Consider the following 16,188-nt stretch of genomic DNA (forward strand, 5'->3'; position numbering starts at 1 on the left):
TTAGTTTTCCGCCACACATAGCCTTTTGCATTTTGGCCAAAAAGTTCCACTTTGGTCTCATCTGACCAGAGCACCTTCTTCCACGTGGTTGCTGTGTCCCCCACATGGCTTGTGGCAAACTGCAAACGGGACTTCTTATGCTTTCTGTTAACAATGCCTTTCTTCTTGCCACTCTTCCATAAAGGCCAACTTTGTACAGTGCATGACTAATAGTTGTCCTATGGACAGAGTCTCCCACCTGAGCTGTAGATCTCTGCAGCTCGTCCAGAGTCACCATGGGCCTCTTGACTGCATTTCTGATCAGCACTCTCCTTGTTCGGCCTGTGAGTTTAGGTGGACAGCCTTGTCTTGGTAGGTTTACAGTTGTGCTATACTCCTTCCATTTCCGAATGATCGCTTGAACAGTGCTCTGTGGGATGTTCAAGGCTTTGGAAATCTTTTTGTAGCCTGAGCCTGCTTTAAATTTCTCAATAACTTGATCCCTGACCTGTCTTGTGTATTCTTTGGACTTCTCAGTGTTGTTGCTCCCAATATTCTCTTAGACAACCTCTGAGGCCCTCACAGAGCAGCTGTATTTGTACTGACATTAGATTACACACAGGTGCACTCTATTTAGTCATTAGCACTCATCAGGCAATGTCTATAGGCAACTGACTGCACTCAGATCAAAGGGGGCCGAATAATTATGCACACACCACTTTGCAATTATTTATTTGTAAAAAATGTTTGGAATCATGTATGATTTCCGTACCACTTCTCATGTGTACACCACTTTGTGTTGGTCTTTCATGTGGAATTCCAATAAAATTGATTCATGTTTGTGGCAGTAATATGACAAAATGTGAAAAACTTTAAGGGGGCCGAATACTTTTGCAACCCACTGTATCTTTATTGCTGAGAATCCCCAATGAAGAGATGGACTAGTCCAAAACCTATCACTTATGTCAGATTTCTACTACCTACTGTAAGTAACAGCAACATAGGAGAAAAGTAATTCATGGCTCATTTTACTCTGGAAAAAATGTACTTCTTATTTATATATGTTTGCACATATTTTAAATTTTACAGTTTTTCGCTGTAGTGCCCTTTAATGCATTCAGAGCTCCTTTCAGTGGAACTAGGGTCCATGCACAACCCCTGAAAATATCCTCACGCCACAATCACCCTTCCATTAAACTTTACACTTGGCAAAGTGCAGATAAACAAGTACTGTTCTCTTGACATTCATCAAACACAGACTCATTCTTTAGATTGCCAAACAGAAAAGCAACAACATTAAAAAATAAAGAGTGGATTTGCAGTCAGTTCATTTAAAGTATAAAAGAGACTGTTAAATCAAACAGAAAAGTGACTCATGTATGGCAGGGTTTAGTTTGATTTCAGATGTTGTATAAAAAATTTTTTTTAATTTGAGTAGATAATGTATAATTAGTATACAGTAGTATCTGGATTATCTGGCACAGGTGTGGATTACCTGATGATGGATATTATGCACTAAAGCAGAGCAGCATGCAGTGGAAGACACATACCAGAGCTCTAGTCTCTGTCTTCTTCACTTCTTACTACTCTGCCGCCTGTTCTGCTGCATCCTCATTATGGCTCCCAATACGTGCGCATGACCGGATGGGGATCAGGTGACACATCAGAAGCCTACAGAGGATGCAGCAGAGCTGCCAGCAGCTGTAAGAAGTGAAGACTAGGGCCCCAAAGCTCTGGTAAGTGGTTTACACTGCACTATGCTCTACATTAGTGAGAGTCAGGCACGTCCCCATGGCCCCATAAGTGCTGGTTGGTTGAATCCTGGTTTACCAGGACTCTACGGTATTCTGTTAACAAAAAAGTACTGAAATTGCCTATTTTTCATTTATATTTCCACCAAAAACCATTAGTCATTCAGAGGTATTTTTTGTTTGTTTTTTACTTTAGCTCCAAAGCTTTTCCCAGTGGCTTATAACCTTGTTAAACATTTCCTGAGTGAAGACACACGGAGGAAGATCTTAGTGGTAGGAGGTATGGATCTTTTGTTATTGGTAACTGACTGATGTAAAGAATGTGTACATAACCTAACCTCACACCCAAGCGACTGCTGTGTGCCTTCCTGTCCTGCTCAATAATTTTTTTCAGACAGAAAATGCAATACGTGATTGGGCATTACATGGAAAAACATAATGTGCAGGCAAATTTTATTATATAATAGAGATTGATTAGAAATGAATGGGCATGCTGCACTGTTTATTATTATCTTAAAACTAGCCAACCCGCGTCGTAGCATACGCCGCATCTATCTGTCTAATAGAGTACGTGCCTCAACCTTGAAGCAAGAAGAAGTAGGCTTTCCATGAGAAAATGTATGCGTGCTCAAACACCAAGTTTAACCCTAGCAAGTCTGGCTTTGCAAATCCGGCCTAATTGGCTATTCATGAGGCAATGCTCATGCAAATATGCATTTGCTTTTGCATGCCAAACTATGCAGGGTCAAAAAAACAATACTGCAAAGTGCTCTCTCGCTGCCTGGGAACAACAGCGGCACCCCGGAGTGGGAGGCTGGGTGGCGCAGCCGCCCCCCCCCCCCCCCCTCAAGCGTGGCCAGCGCTGGGGAGAGCCGTCCGCACCCACCTCCTAATATTAAAAACAGCCACTTACCTTAACGTCCATTGGGTTCTGCTACATACCCATTAATTTTCTCATGGAAAGCATTTTGTGCAGTTTGTATCCTTTGGAGGCAGGTGGTGGATGGCTTGCTCCGGTGGTGTGAACCCTGGAGTGAGTGCGCCTGTCCTCCCCCCCCCCCCCTCTGGAGTGCTGTATGTGAGCCAGCCCTGAGCTCTAAAGCTCGGGGTGACCCATGCTTCTCTCCTTTCTCATGTGGTGCCCCCAAATTAATGCGCATGTAGCAGAACGCAATGGACGTTAAGGTAAGTGCCTGTTTTAATATTGGGAGGTGGGTGCGGACGGCTCTCCCCGGCGCTGGCCACACTTGGGGGGGGGGGTCGTCCACGCCACCCAGCCTCCCCCTCCGGGGTGCCGCTGTGGTTTCCAGGCAGTGAGAGAGCCTGGGACCCTGCGGTCCCCCCAGTTGTATAAAAAGGGGGCATTGGGAATCCTCCCCGTGGCGCTCCTGGAGGCCTGGAGCACACCAAAAACTGCTAGCAGATCCGCAAAATGCTAGCAGATTTTGAAACGCTTTTTCTTATTTTTCTGTAGCATTTCACCTAGCATTTTGTGGTTTTGTAAAGCGTTTTTGGTGTAGTAGATTTCATATATTGATACAGTAAAGCTGTTACTGAACAGCTTCTGTAACAAAAACGCCTGCAAAACCGCTCTGAACTGCCGTTTTTCAGAGCGGTTTGCGTTTTTCCTATACTTTACATTGGAGGCAGAAACGCCTCCGCAATCCAAAAAATGCCTCACCTCGGGAGTATGCGTTTCAGCAAAACGCCTCCCGCTCTGGTGTGCACCAGCCCATTGAAATACATTACCCAAGCGTATCTGCAGCCGCAAGTGGATCGCAAAACGCTGCCGAACCGCTCTGGTGTGCACTAAGCCGGATAGTGCTAATGTAGCATGTAGCAGGGTGACTGCTTTGTGGTATTGGTTTGTGCATGCATTTGCATGAGCATTGCCTCATGAATAGCCAATTAGGCCAGATTTGCAATGTCAGACTTGCTAGGGTAAGGCTTCTTTTCCATGGACTGTGAATAGGCAGTGAAATGGCTCTCAAACTCTCACAACTGCTCACTGCTGCCTGGTAACTGCTTGCTGCTGCCTGGTAACTGCTTGCTGCTGCCTGGTAACTGCTTGCTGCTGCCTGGTAACTGCTTGCTGCTGCCTGGTAACTGCTTGCTGCTGCCTGGTAACTGCTCACTGCTGCCTGGTATCTGCTCACTGCTGCCTGGTAACTGCTTGCTGCTGCCTGGTAACTGCTTGTTGCTGCCTGGTATCTGCTCACTGCTGACTGATAACTGCTTGCTGCTGCCTGGTAACTGCTTGTTGCTGCCTGGTATCTGCTCACTGCTGCCTGGTAACTGCTTGCTGAGCACACAGCTCAACAGTCCGTGGAAAAGAGGCCTTAAACTTGGTGTTTGAACACGCATACATTTTCTCATGCAAAGTACTTCTTCTTCTTGTTTGAAGGTTGAGGCACTTAGGCCACATACAGACATCAGACCATAGTCTTTGGAAAATGAAAGATCACAGACCAATCTTACCACCCTTCCTGTAGTATAAGAGCCATACTCTACACAGTCTTTTCTATGGAGCTGAACTCCACATCAGGAAAAAATCTTGGCAAGATGCTGCACACACAGATGCTGTACAGACACAAAAGATCAGTATCTGCAAAAGATCTGTTCCTGCCAAAAATCCATTCCTGCAAATTGCAATGATAGTCTATGAGATCTGCAGATCATCATACACACATGATTTAACTGACATTCATCTGCAGATCTGCAGATCTGAAAATCCATCCTGGTGGATCTGATCTGCAGATGAATGTCAGTTAAATCATGTGTGTATGATGATCTGCAGATCTCATAGACTATCATTGCAATTTGCAGGAATGGATTTTTGGCAGGAACAGATCTTTTGCAGATACTGATCTTTTGTGTCTGTACAGCATCTGTGTGTGCAGCATCTTGCCAAGATGTTTTCCTGATGTGGAGTTCAGCTCCATAGAAAAGACTGTGTAGAGTATGGCTCTTATACTACAGGAAGGGTGGTAAGATTGGTCTGTGATCTTTCATTTTCCAAAGACTATGGTCTGATGTCTGTATGTGGCCTTAGTCTATTATATATATAGATAATGCAAGGATCAATGGCATGCAATTGTTTTCATGGTGAAACTTTAATGGGTAGAGGGACTCTTATTATAATTATTTTATTATGCTTATTATCACTATAAAAGGATTTTAAAGTTATAACTTTGGTTTCTATTAGTTATTTCCCTGATAGTGCCTTCTAATATCCTCAAGTTGTACAATTCCTACCACTCAAGGGCAGTACAGATGAATCGAGATGAGTGAATGCTTGTGCACTGAATAAATATTTTACATTTGTTGCTTAACCATTTCAGCCTGCGGGGATTTTTCACCTTATGCATCAGAGCAATTTTTACCTCCCATTCATTCGCTAATAACTTTATCACTACTTATCACAATTTATTGATCTAGATCTTGTATTTCTGCCACTAATTAGGCTTTCTTTGGGTGGTACATTTTGCTAAGAATTATTTTTTTATAAATGCATTTTAACAGGATTAATATGGAAAAAATGCATTATTTCTCAGTTTTCGGCCATTATAGCTTTAAAACAATCCACGCTACCATAATTAAAATCTATGTATTTTATTTGCCGTTTGTCCCGGTTATGACACCATTTAAATTTTGTCCCTATCACAATGTATGGCGCCAATATTTTATTTGGAAATAAAGGTGCATTTTTTCCGTTTTGCGTCCATCACTATTTACAAGCTTATAATTTAAAACATTTTCGTAGTATACCCCCTTCACATGCATATTTAAAAAGTTCAAACCCTTAGGTAACTATTTTTTTTTTATTGTAATTTTTTTTTTCCATTAAAAATGTTATTTGGGTAATATTTTGGTGTTGGAAATAGTTAATTTTTAATGTTATTATATGTGTAAGTTGTAATGTAAAAAATATGTAGATGTAGTTTTACTATTTGGCCACAAGATGGCCACCTTGAATTTTTTTTTCTCCTTGTGCTTCTCGCTAAGCGGAAGCACAAGGATGACGCGGAAAATGTTACGTGCAGAAAGACTGAAGCCTCTTGTAAGAGCGCTTCGGTTTTTCTGCTGGGGACACGGATCAGTGATCGGGAACCATGTTCCCGTTCACTGATCCCAGTGCTACCGAGGGACAGCGCGGGAGCGCGCCGAAGCGCAGCAGAGCAGCCGCCCGGACGTGAGCTTCACGTCCGGTTAAAGGAATTGTCAGGCAAAAAAAAAATGACTTTCACTTACCTGGGGCTTCTACTAGCCCCATGCAGCCATCCTGTGCCGTCGTAGTCACTCACTGCTGCTCCAGTCCCCCGCCGCCAGCTAGTTTCGTTTTTGGGCCACATTGCATACATTTTTACACATTCCCACTGGTGCAGGAACATTAACACATAGGGCCTGATTCACAAAGCGGTGCTAACAGTTAGCACGCTGGTGAAAAGCCCTTTATCATGCCTAAACTCAGTTTAGGTGTGATAAGTTTAGGCATGATAAGTTTAGGTGTGATAAGTTTAGGCATGATAAGTTTAAGTAATTTCTAAATATTGCGCCACAGTCCACAATTTCTACTATATGTCAATCTGTCAGCAGTTTCTGGGATCGCGGCAGGGCTTCCAAGGTTTAAATAATATTCAATATTACTGCCACGCTTTCAAGAAAAGCCGCTAAATATAATGATATTAAAGAAACAGCTGCAAAATGTTCTTACAAAAAGTCCTCAGAATTAAAGCTGCAGTTTGTCTCACAAAAATCCTCAGAATCTCGCCAAAGAGAACATATCCACACTTGGAATTGCTGCAGAAAGTTCAATGATCAATGTTATTGCTGTATTTTCGCTCCTGAAAAATGCACAAAAAAGCTCCACATAGGGTAATAACGTTCAAATTATAAATGGGTACAACACACCACCTAACAAGTGCCTATGTGGTCTGTGAGGGCTATTGCCTGTTTAATTACAGTCCCGCACCCCCTCTTTCTATATGCTCACGAGATGGAGACCACCCTAAATTTCAGGTGGATTTTAGGCAGTAATTAAATTCCACATCCAGGTACTTTTGAATCCTGTGGAAAATGACTCAACATAGGGTAATACTGTTCACATATGTTCAAACTTATTCGACTATATTCCTCCGTGTGCTCAGTGATTGCAATCCATGCAGTGATACTCCCACTCCCTACACACCAATCTGCTCACCAGATGGAGCCCACCTCTAAAGATAGGTGGAAAATGCGCTTGTTTGTAACCTCCGAACAAATTCTCCAACTCTTATTCGAAAAAGCTTAACCTCTCCTGAGGTCCTTTTATTCCGATAAAATTCTCAAATAAAACACAGAAAAGAAAATACACATAGTGTAAACCAGTTACTTCTTGCCTCTGGGCGCAAACAGAAATGCACTTACGCGTCCAGAGTGAATTTCAGCATAATACAATTTCTCTTTCCAGTGCCCATCCGCTATGTAGTGAGGATATTGGAATGACCGCGGCGTCCCGCTTCAACACCTTCCTCCAGCCTAACAATCCCGATGTCTCCCCGCGCTCGTACCAGTGACCGGCCGGTCTACTCAATTCCGGGAATGTGCGACACGTCAGACGCTAAGCTCCGCCCTACGCGTTTCGTCCTCACGCCGGACTCATCAGGGGCATCATTGTATTTAGCGGCTTTTCTTGAGAGCGCGGCAGTAATATTGAATATGATAAGTTTAAGCACCAACTGGGTTAGCACCGCGGTGCACAGCTAATCAAAAGTTTTGCGCTAGCAAAGTGTCTGGTGCACTTCGCATAGAGTTTAATGGCGCTGCTTTGCGTGCGGAACTTTGCGCGCGATCTAAACTTATCTAAACTTGTCATGCCTAAACTTATCATGCCTAAACTTATCACGCCTAAACTTATCACACCTAAACTGGCTTTTCACCAGCGTGGTGCAATGGTTATCACGCCTAAAGTCTCTAACTGGGTTAGCACCGCTTTGTGAATCGAGCCCATACATTTTTACGCGTTACTGGTTCAACGCGTACCTTTTTACGCATTACTGGTTCAACGCGTACATTTTTACATAGAACCAGGAACGCGTAAAAATGTATGTGTTAATGTTCCTGCACCAGCGGGAATGCGTAAAAATTTACGCAATGCGGCCCGCCGACCCCGAGGTCGGCAAAAACGAAACAAGCTGGTGGATGGGGACTGGAGCAGCAGTGAGTGATTACGAGGGCACAGGATGGCTGCATGGGGCTGGTAGAAGCCCCAGGCAAGTGAAACTCATTTTTTTTTTGCCTGACAATTCCTTTAAAGGGAACCTAAACTGAGAAGGATGTGGATTTTTTCTCTTAAAATAATACCAGTTGCCTGACTCTTCTGCTGATCCTGTGTCTCTAATACTTTTAGCCACAGCCCCTCAACAACCATGGATATCAGGTGCTCAGACTGAAGTCAGACTGGATTAGCTGCATGCTTGATTCAACCACCACTACAGCCAAAGAGCTCAGCAGGACTGCCAGGCAACTGGTATTGTTTAAAAGTAAACATCCATATCCCTCTCAGTTAAGGTTCCCTTTAAGTCACAGTAAATAGGAGAATCCACCGCTGTCACCTTCACCACACACAGTGGTAGAATTTATGCACAACAACCAGTATGACTTCCTATCCACAATCATGAAAAACACATAATCCCATCTGTGCGACTGCCAGCATAGGGCAGTAGCATATCCACAACATACGTTTTCGGATTTGCCAGAGGTAGGCTGCACATGTATACATTAAATGAAACAAATACTCTTATTAAATACAAACAATGATACCTACGGTATGCAACTATGTAAAGATAGATGTGTTCTGTTGCTATGCGGAAGGCAAACAGAATAGCGCACAAGCAGCGCCACACAGTGGTGAGAATAATGTTCATGGCCAGTGCTCGGCCAAGTCGATCCACCAGGCTGATGTCTGGCTAAGGCATCAGGGACTGATGTACTGGGGCTAGATTCTCAGCAGAGGCAGTCGTTATCAGCCGCCAGACAACAATTTGTTTTCTTTAAATCTGTAGAAAACTGGAAGGAAGTGCTTCAGAAGTATATTGATGCAGATCAGCTGCCCAAGTATTATGGAGGAACTCTTACAGACCCTGATGGTGATCCAAAATGTAAATCTAAGGTATGAGACCAGTTAAATTAATTGCATTTTTGACCGGTGTTGGGACAGCCTTATGCCTGGTACACACCATGCAATTTCCCATCTGATCAACGAGTCGAATCCATAATTTCTATTAGGTCTGATCGATTTTTCCAATTACTTCTATACAAAATCAGTCGGAAATCAGATCAGTCCCGATGAAAATTATCGATTTGACCCATCAATCTGATGGGAAATTGCATGGTGTTTATCAGGCATAAAACTATAGTAATGTCTTTATATAGCTCCACAGCTTTTAGCCTGCTCCTTAAAATGTTGGTGGTTGTGGGTTCAGTAACTTATAGTGTACCTGAGACCAAATAACTCTCCGGTTTTTTACTTACCTGGTGCTTCCTAAAGCCCCCTTGAGGCTCCTCGGTTCCCTCGCTGTCTCCACCGGGCTGGTCCTGTCCCCTGCTGGGTGACCCGGTCTTCTGGCCAGGTCACACTTCGTCACGAATGCGTGGCCCTGCACTTACTTATTGTGCTCCCACAACCGGAAGCGTTCTGCACCGTCACTGCCAGTTTACCGTGGGGTGCAGCAACAACCCATGGGAACCCTCAGGAAAATTACCATGGGGACCACTCTTGGGAACAAACCCCTTGTGTGGCTATAAAAGCCCCTAACCTCACTTTACCAAAAAGACTATGAGGAAGTGAAGGCTAGTATCTTGCCTTGGTCTACATTTCATCTTGATCCTTTTCTTCCAAATCAGCACTGGTGCGGGTAAATATTAAACTGCTCCACTGCACTACTCTGCAGAAGGGGGGGGGGGGAGGAGCTGCCCCCTCCCCCATGTTTGCTATAGTTACACCATTTAGTTTGAGACTGTTCAATTAATGTTATACCGTAATAAAAAATTTGGCCTGTGACTTAGACTGTGTTTTAGATTTTTGCCCCTTACATGATGGAGTTTGACACCCCTGGTCTACTACATCAAATACCGAGGAGAGGTCAAGGATGAGCCGGATGTAATATAGGGAGACATTCTAGGAACAGTTGTCCCCTTCGCATCGTTGTAGCTACTGCCTAGTTTCTGCAACTTCTGTGATTTTAACTTGCATCTGGCATTTAATATCATACCCATCCATTCAGCTGATGAAAGTCAGTGTAGACGAGCTAACCGCTTACCAGTAATAAACATAAGCACAGGATTAAGTGAGGTTTGAAAATACATAAATAGCAAAGTAAAAGCTGTTTCATTTGGATATATTGGTTTCCTGTGGTGCATTGATGTGACATCTGTTTTACAGATAAATTATGGAGGTGATGTTCCGAGGTCCTACTATGTAAGAGATCAGGTGCAGACAGCATATGAGCATACTGTGAATATTAACAGAGGCTCCAGTCAGCAAATGGAGTATGAGATTCTGTTTCCAGGATGCGTGCTCAGGTTAGTGATCAATTTACTGCCATTTACGTGGACTGCCACTTGGAAGAATGCCGTGGAAAAGATAAATTATGCCATAATCTCCCATTAGGGAAATCTTATCTGCACCGAAGGTGTGGCATCAGTTTATTCCTGCTTCATGCTATGTACAGATGGCGGATTCTCCTTAGCCGAGAATCACAGGCAATAATCTAGCATCAGTACAGGTGTCCCTTGCCATCACTAAAGGCCCGTACCCACAATGCGATTTTTCCAATGAACAACAATTTTTTTTTGAGCGACGAGTGATTGTTTCCGCATGCTTGCATCGTGGGAACATGCACGCAATTACACGAATGACGTTTTGCGATACGCTGCGATAACAGCTGTCAAGACAACCTTTCCCTCGGATCTTTAGGATCCCCGACAACTCCGGTGCAAAGTAGTGTGATTGTTTGACCTCCTGTTCGCGTCCGTCATGTGCCGTTGCGTGTTCCCGTGGGTAGAGTGATTGAACTAGGGAACATAGTCGGGAAGCGTTGCTGTGAGGTTCCCCAATCCATCTTTAGGTGAGTATTCAGCTTTAGAGATCTACTGTACTGGATCATCAAACAGCTAACACAGAACTAGCGCTGTTGTCTGGTGCTGTTAGCCAAGCAGCTTGTCTGTATAGCAATCACCATCGATCATTCCATATGAAAGGTAAATGAGCATAGCCATATGGGCCTTTGGGCTCTTTCACACTAGAGCCCTTTTTAGCGTTTCAACACAAAGTCGAAACTTTGCGTTGACCAAGGTAAAATGAAAGTCCATAGACTTTAATTTTATCTTTCACACCCAACGCTGCGTTCCGATGCGTTGCGGTACTATGCACCCGGGAGCATTTTATCGTCGGGAATCAGCGTTTTCCGTCAGGTTAATTAATTACTACCGCCGCTACTCACCATCGCACCGCAAAACATCCTGACGACACGCCGTAGCCTATTCAACCTGAAACGGGTCCTGCACGCGTTGTCTAATGTGAAAGAGCCCTTAGTGCATGAAGCATCAACACTACAGTCACACAAAACTGAAAACTAGCTAGATATGAAAGATTCCTGAAGGCAAGAACTCATTAGAGGCAGCTTTAGAAGCAAAATAAGAGATCAGAGGGGAAGAATGAGGATGTGGATGGAGCAGAAGAGCTTTAGCCCTTGGGTTACGTTACATAAGGAAGCGGTCACATGTGTGTTTTCATGCATGTTTTGCTCATGTTGATCAATAGGCTACTTCACACTTGAATGGAGAAAAACTGTCAGTTCCATGGCTGAAAATTAACGCTTTCAGGCAGGGAAAAAAGAAAAAGAGCACGCATAAGTGTCTGTATGCTTGTCACTGTATATACAAGTCTATCTCATCATGTCACATGTCATCTCAGGTGCACTTTAAAAGCAGATTATGTATAGCAAGAACTGCGTATTTTATGCGTCAACAGTTGTTGGCTTTACCCACATAACTGTAGAAGCTTTCTATTATATTTATTTATGTTTATTACATGAAATAGATGGCAGTTCCAGTCTGATGGTTCTGATATTGGCTTTGGGGTTTTCCGAAAGACCAAGCCAGGAGAAAAACAAAAGGCTGGAGACATGACTGAAGTGGTGCCAAACCAAAGATACAATGCCCACATGGTACCAGAAGATGGAAGCCTGACATGCCCTGAGGCTGGAACATGTAAGTTAAAGAGAAAATTGTGATGTATATAGCGGTGCTTTTGTCTGCAAAACAAATCAGGGTTATTTGTCAGTATAAGCTACATAAGCAAATATCTAGAGTACCTGTGTGTGGTGTTAGCTACACATTGCTGGCCTAGGTCAACTGGTAAATTTGCATTGAATAAACAATACATTTTCCTTTTGAATAGGATTCAATTTCCATTTATATTATTATTACTGTGTTCTTCATCTTCTTCAGCACGTTACAGAGTATAACTTTCCCTCAATGTAGCTCACAATCTAATCCCTACCATAGTCATATGTTCCTATTGTAGACTAAAGGCGGGCTTAGAAGTAGTATCCGCACACTTCGACAGGTGACATCCAAACAGTTTTATTGAATAACAACTAAATGAGATAAAAAGGCTAGCATGTTTCAGATGACAATGGCCTCAATTCACTAAGGTTATCTCCTGTCTTTAATAACGTTTCTAGTTATCACCATGGTGATAAGGCATGTAGTATTCAGGAAATTATTTTACCTCAGGCAAACCTAAAGTTAAAGGGGCACTATGGCGAAATTTGTTAAAATTTAAAATATGTTAAAACCTATACAAATAAGAAGTACGTTTTTTTCCAAAGTAAAATGAGCCATAAATTACTTTTTTCCTATGTTGCTGTTACTTACAGTAGGTAGTATAAATCTGACTGAAGTGACAGGTTTTGGACTAGCCCATCTCTCCACAGGGGATTCTCAGTGATTTATTTAAAAAAGCACTTAGTGAAGGGCAGTTGCTCTGTCCAACTGCCAAAAAACTGTGTAGCGAGCAGGGAAGCTGGCCAGCATCATTGTTTAAATCCTTTTTTAGGGAATATCTTTATAAAGAATAAAAGCCTTGCTGAGAAACCCCTATGAAGAGATGGGCTAGTCCAAAACCTGTTGCTTCTGTCAGATTTCTACTACCTACTGTAAATGACAGCAACATTGTAAGGCTTGGTGGTGTATTCTCCACAGTCAGCATGCAACGCATGAGCTGGCGTGGAGGAGGTACACACACTAGCACCAGGAAACAGGCTATCCCTAGTATAGTGGAGGGGAGGACTGACTCCAATAGGAGATTGTGGCGCACAGAGCCGGTGCAGATCTGACAGCCACAAACAATGCTTTCGTTATAACGTCTCAGCGCAAAGTAGCGCTGAGCGCACAAACCAGAACTGAGGAGATCAGGACAGGTAGACAGAATGAACGCTTGCTAGCTAGCGGCTACTTAGCGACAGCAAGCGTCCAAAACCAGACAGACTGGAATGAGGCAGCCAATGCGATGCGGCGATGGCGTGCCTCACAAAGACAGGACAGGATAGTCAGAAAATAGCAGGATTAAGATAGATGAACGTAACACAGATAAATATACAATAAGTATGTTTTCCTAGCGTATTACAATTACAGCTATCAATGAAACTATTTGTAACGTCTGACTAACATATGTATATATCGGCAATGAACCGATATATGACATAAGCAGGAACGCTGACTAGGAATGGAGTAATACAGGGAACAGGACTCAGAAGGATTCACTATCTCTTCGCAGAGATGAACGCAATCCACAAACGGTAACAGAACAGGATTCAGAAGGATTCGTTATCTCTTCGCAGAGATGAACGCAATCCACAAACAGAACCAGGAGCAGGGTAACTACCTCAGCACGGGTGGTCACGGTACGCGCAACCTACCAAAACGTGCTGGAAAGCTGACTAACTGCACACAGGATATAAACAGTTCGTGTACGTATACATCAGCGACACTGATGTATTAACGTAACACAAATACAAGGAAAATAATAAACGTGCTGGTATGCATATATATTGGCAATGAACCAATATATGATGCAAAGACCAGCAAAGGATCTTTATAACAAGAAACACGATCGGGGGCTAAAGCGACAGCAAAACTGGCTTATACTGAAGCTATGAAAACCCAAGGAAACCCTGCAGGAAGCAGATCTTTATACTGAGGTCATCCAATGGGAGCAGACATGCAGACTCCCACACAGGTGAATGACAATCAGTCACAAGCCGACAGCAGGGAAAGACAGACAAAGCTATGCAGCTTGCATGGAAATAGATCAGAACTGCCTGAGCTGCAGCACTACTACTTCCAGTAATAGCTGCTGCAGCAGCGATCATTACAGTACCCCCGCCTCTAAAAGCGGATTCCAGACGCTTTTCAAAACTGAAATTCCCAACAAAACAGTCTGACTGATAATTCATGATGACCGGGACAGCCCGGCAAGACCGAATTCCAGAATCAGTCCCCACAAGACTGGACCCATCAGAACCAGAACCTACAGAACCATGCCCATCAGTACTACAAGCCCCAGTGTGACACCCATCAGAACCATGATTTCCAGAAGAAAGCCCTCCGAAACTCCCTGAGCGATACCCACCGCCTTCCAGGAACCGTTCAGAAACGCCAAAGCCTTTGCAATGCCCACCGGTACTGTCTTTACCAACACAAAACCCACTGTTGAACCAGTCCAAGGCACCAGGACAAGTTTTCTCAGAGACCTCCCAGAACACCTTGAAGCTCCAAAGAGATCCCCATAGGTCAGAATGCCCCTTAGGCTCACATGGAGAACCATCAAGAACCCCTATGGAACCTAGGGCAATTCCCGATTCAGGGCCACAAGGACAAACATCAATATCAGGGCTTTCAGGGACCAGAACCATCTCTGGGCATGCAGGCAGACTGGCAATATCAGAACGTGTTCCCACTAAGGAAGCATCAGAGCACGCTAACACCTTAGACACACTTGGGCATTCTGGCACACAAAGAACATCTGGGCACACCGGCACAAGAGAAACCTCTGGGCATGTCAAGGAACTGTGAGCCTCAGGGTCAGCCAAGACAGGACCAAAACCAGGACTGGCCAAAAAAAATCATCATGACTTAACTTCGCAACTACTGGACTTTTACACGAGAATGCTGGATCAGACTTAGATGTCGCTGATTCCAGCAAAGTCAGTAACAAATCAGATTCAGGGGCACCAACAAAACAGGACAAATCTTCTGATGTATGCACTGAACCAGATAGAGACTCCACAACTACCTCTGGACTGGACAGAGACTCATTTAATACACTGGATTGGAGCTCATGAGGCGCTGCAGAACAAGTCAGTATTGCAGCAGCCCCCACTGGACTAGGCAAAACTGAGGAATTCCCTGGACAGGAAGGGGACTCTGGAACCTCTGCCACAGCGGCCAGAGAACTAGAATCTTTCAGGATACAGGGCTGGGTTTCAGGAACACTCATCAGACCGGACTGAAATTCTGAGATTTCTATTATTTTGACCAGAGAATCAGAATTATCCATGTTACAGGGCAAGACTTCTGAAACATTCAGAGGACAGGGCTGGAGTTCCTCGGCTGTTACAACACTGGAGAGGGACTCAACAACATTGGTTAAATCAGACTGTGTACAGGGCAAGGTATCTGACACACTTGCTGACGAGGACAATATTTCAATGGCTTCTGCTTTGCTAGGCAGAAATTCATCAAGTTTTATTAGAGCAGACTGTAATTCCAAAACAGCTGCTAGACAAGTGAATATTACTGCAACACCAACTGAGGTAAGCAGTGCCTCAGACTCCTCTGCTAGAGGGTTTAAAGTATCCAAAATACTGGGTGAAGCATAAGACTCTGCGACCACAGCTTCACTGGACAGGATCACTGAACAGTCCATATTGCAGGGCAAAACCATGGAAGCACCTGCTGGACAGCATAATGATTCTGTGACCTGAGTTTCATTGGAGAGATCTACTGCACAATTCATGGTACAGGGCAAATTTATTGGAACATTTTCTGAACAAGGTAATAATTCTGCGATTTCAGGTTCACATAGCAGATGCTCTGAGCTATTCACGAAACTAGAGCGAGGTGTAGAAACAGGAAGATCAAGACACAATGTTTGCGCATCTGAATCACCATTCATTTGTAAAATTGGAAAATTCAGATGCTGGGGTTCTGAGTTTACTAGACAGGATTGCTGGGACTCGGAAACTGATGTAGTGCATCTATTGGCATCTGCTGGATCAGACAGGAGTTGAACTTTATTAACACAGGTAATTTCTGCAGAAGTGTTTGCAGAGACAGGCAAGATTTTTCTGGTGTCTGTTTCACTAAACAAAGAGTCATGAGTACTGGCTAGGCTGGACTCGGAAGTCAGCAG

At 43.7% G+C, this 16,188-nt stretch overlaps 1 protein-coding gene across 1 annotated transcript in view; it reads left to right on the forward strand.

Annotated features, from left to right (window-relative positions):
- Positions 1–16,188, forward strand: part of SEC14L2 (SEC14 like lipid binding 2) — a 69,864-nt gene that overhangs the window by 42,292 nt on the left and 11,384 nt on the right. The window contains exons 8-11 of the mRNA XM_068240531.1: positions 1,927–2,010; positions 8,774–8,880; positions 10,153–10,292; positions 11,812–11,981. Of these exons, the coding sequence (XP_068096632.1) occupies positions 1,927–2,010; positions 8,774–8,880; positions 10,153–10,292; positions 11,812–11,981 (501 nt within the window). The remainder of the gene's footprint in view (positions 1–1,926; positions 2,011–8,773; positions 8,881–10,152; positions 10,293–11,811; positions 11,982–16,188) is intronic.

The sequence above is a fragment of the Hyperolius riggenbachi genome, chromosome 1, assembly GCF_040937935.1.
Source record: "Hyperolius riggenbachi isolate aHypRig1 chromosome 1, aHypRig1.pri, whole genome shotgun sequence".
Classification (NCBI taxonomy): domain Eukaryota; kingdom Metazoa; phylum Chordata; class Amphibia; order Anura; family Hyperoliidae; genus Hyperolius; species Hyperolius riggenbachi.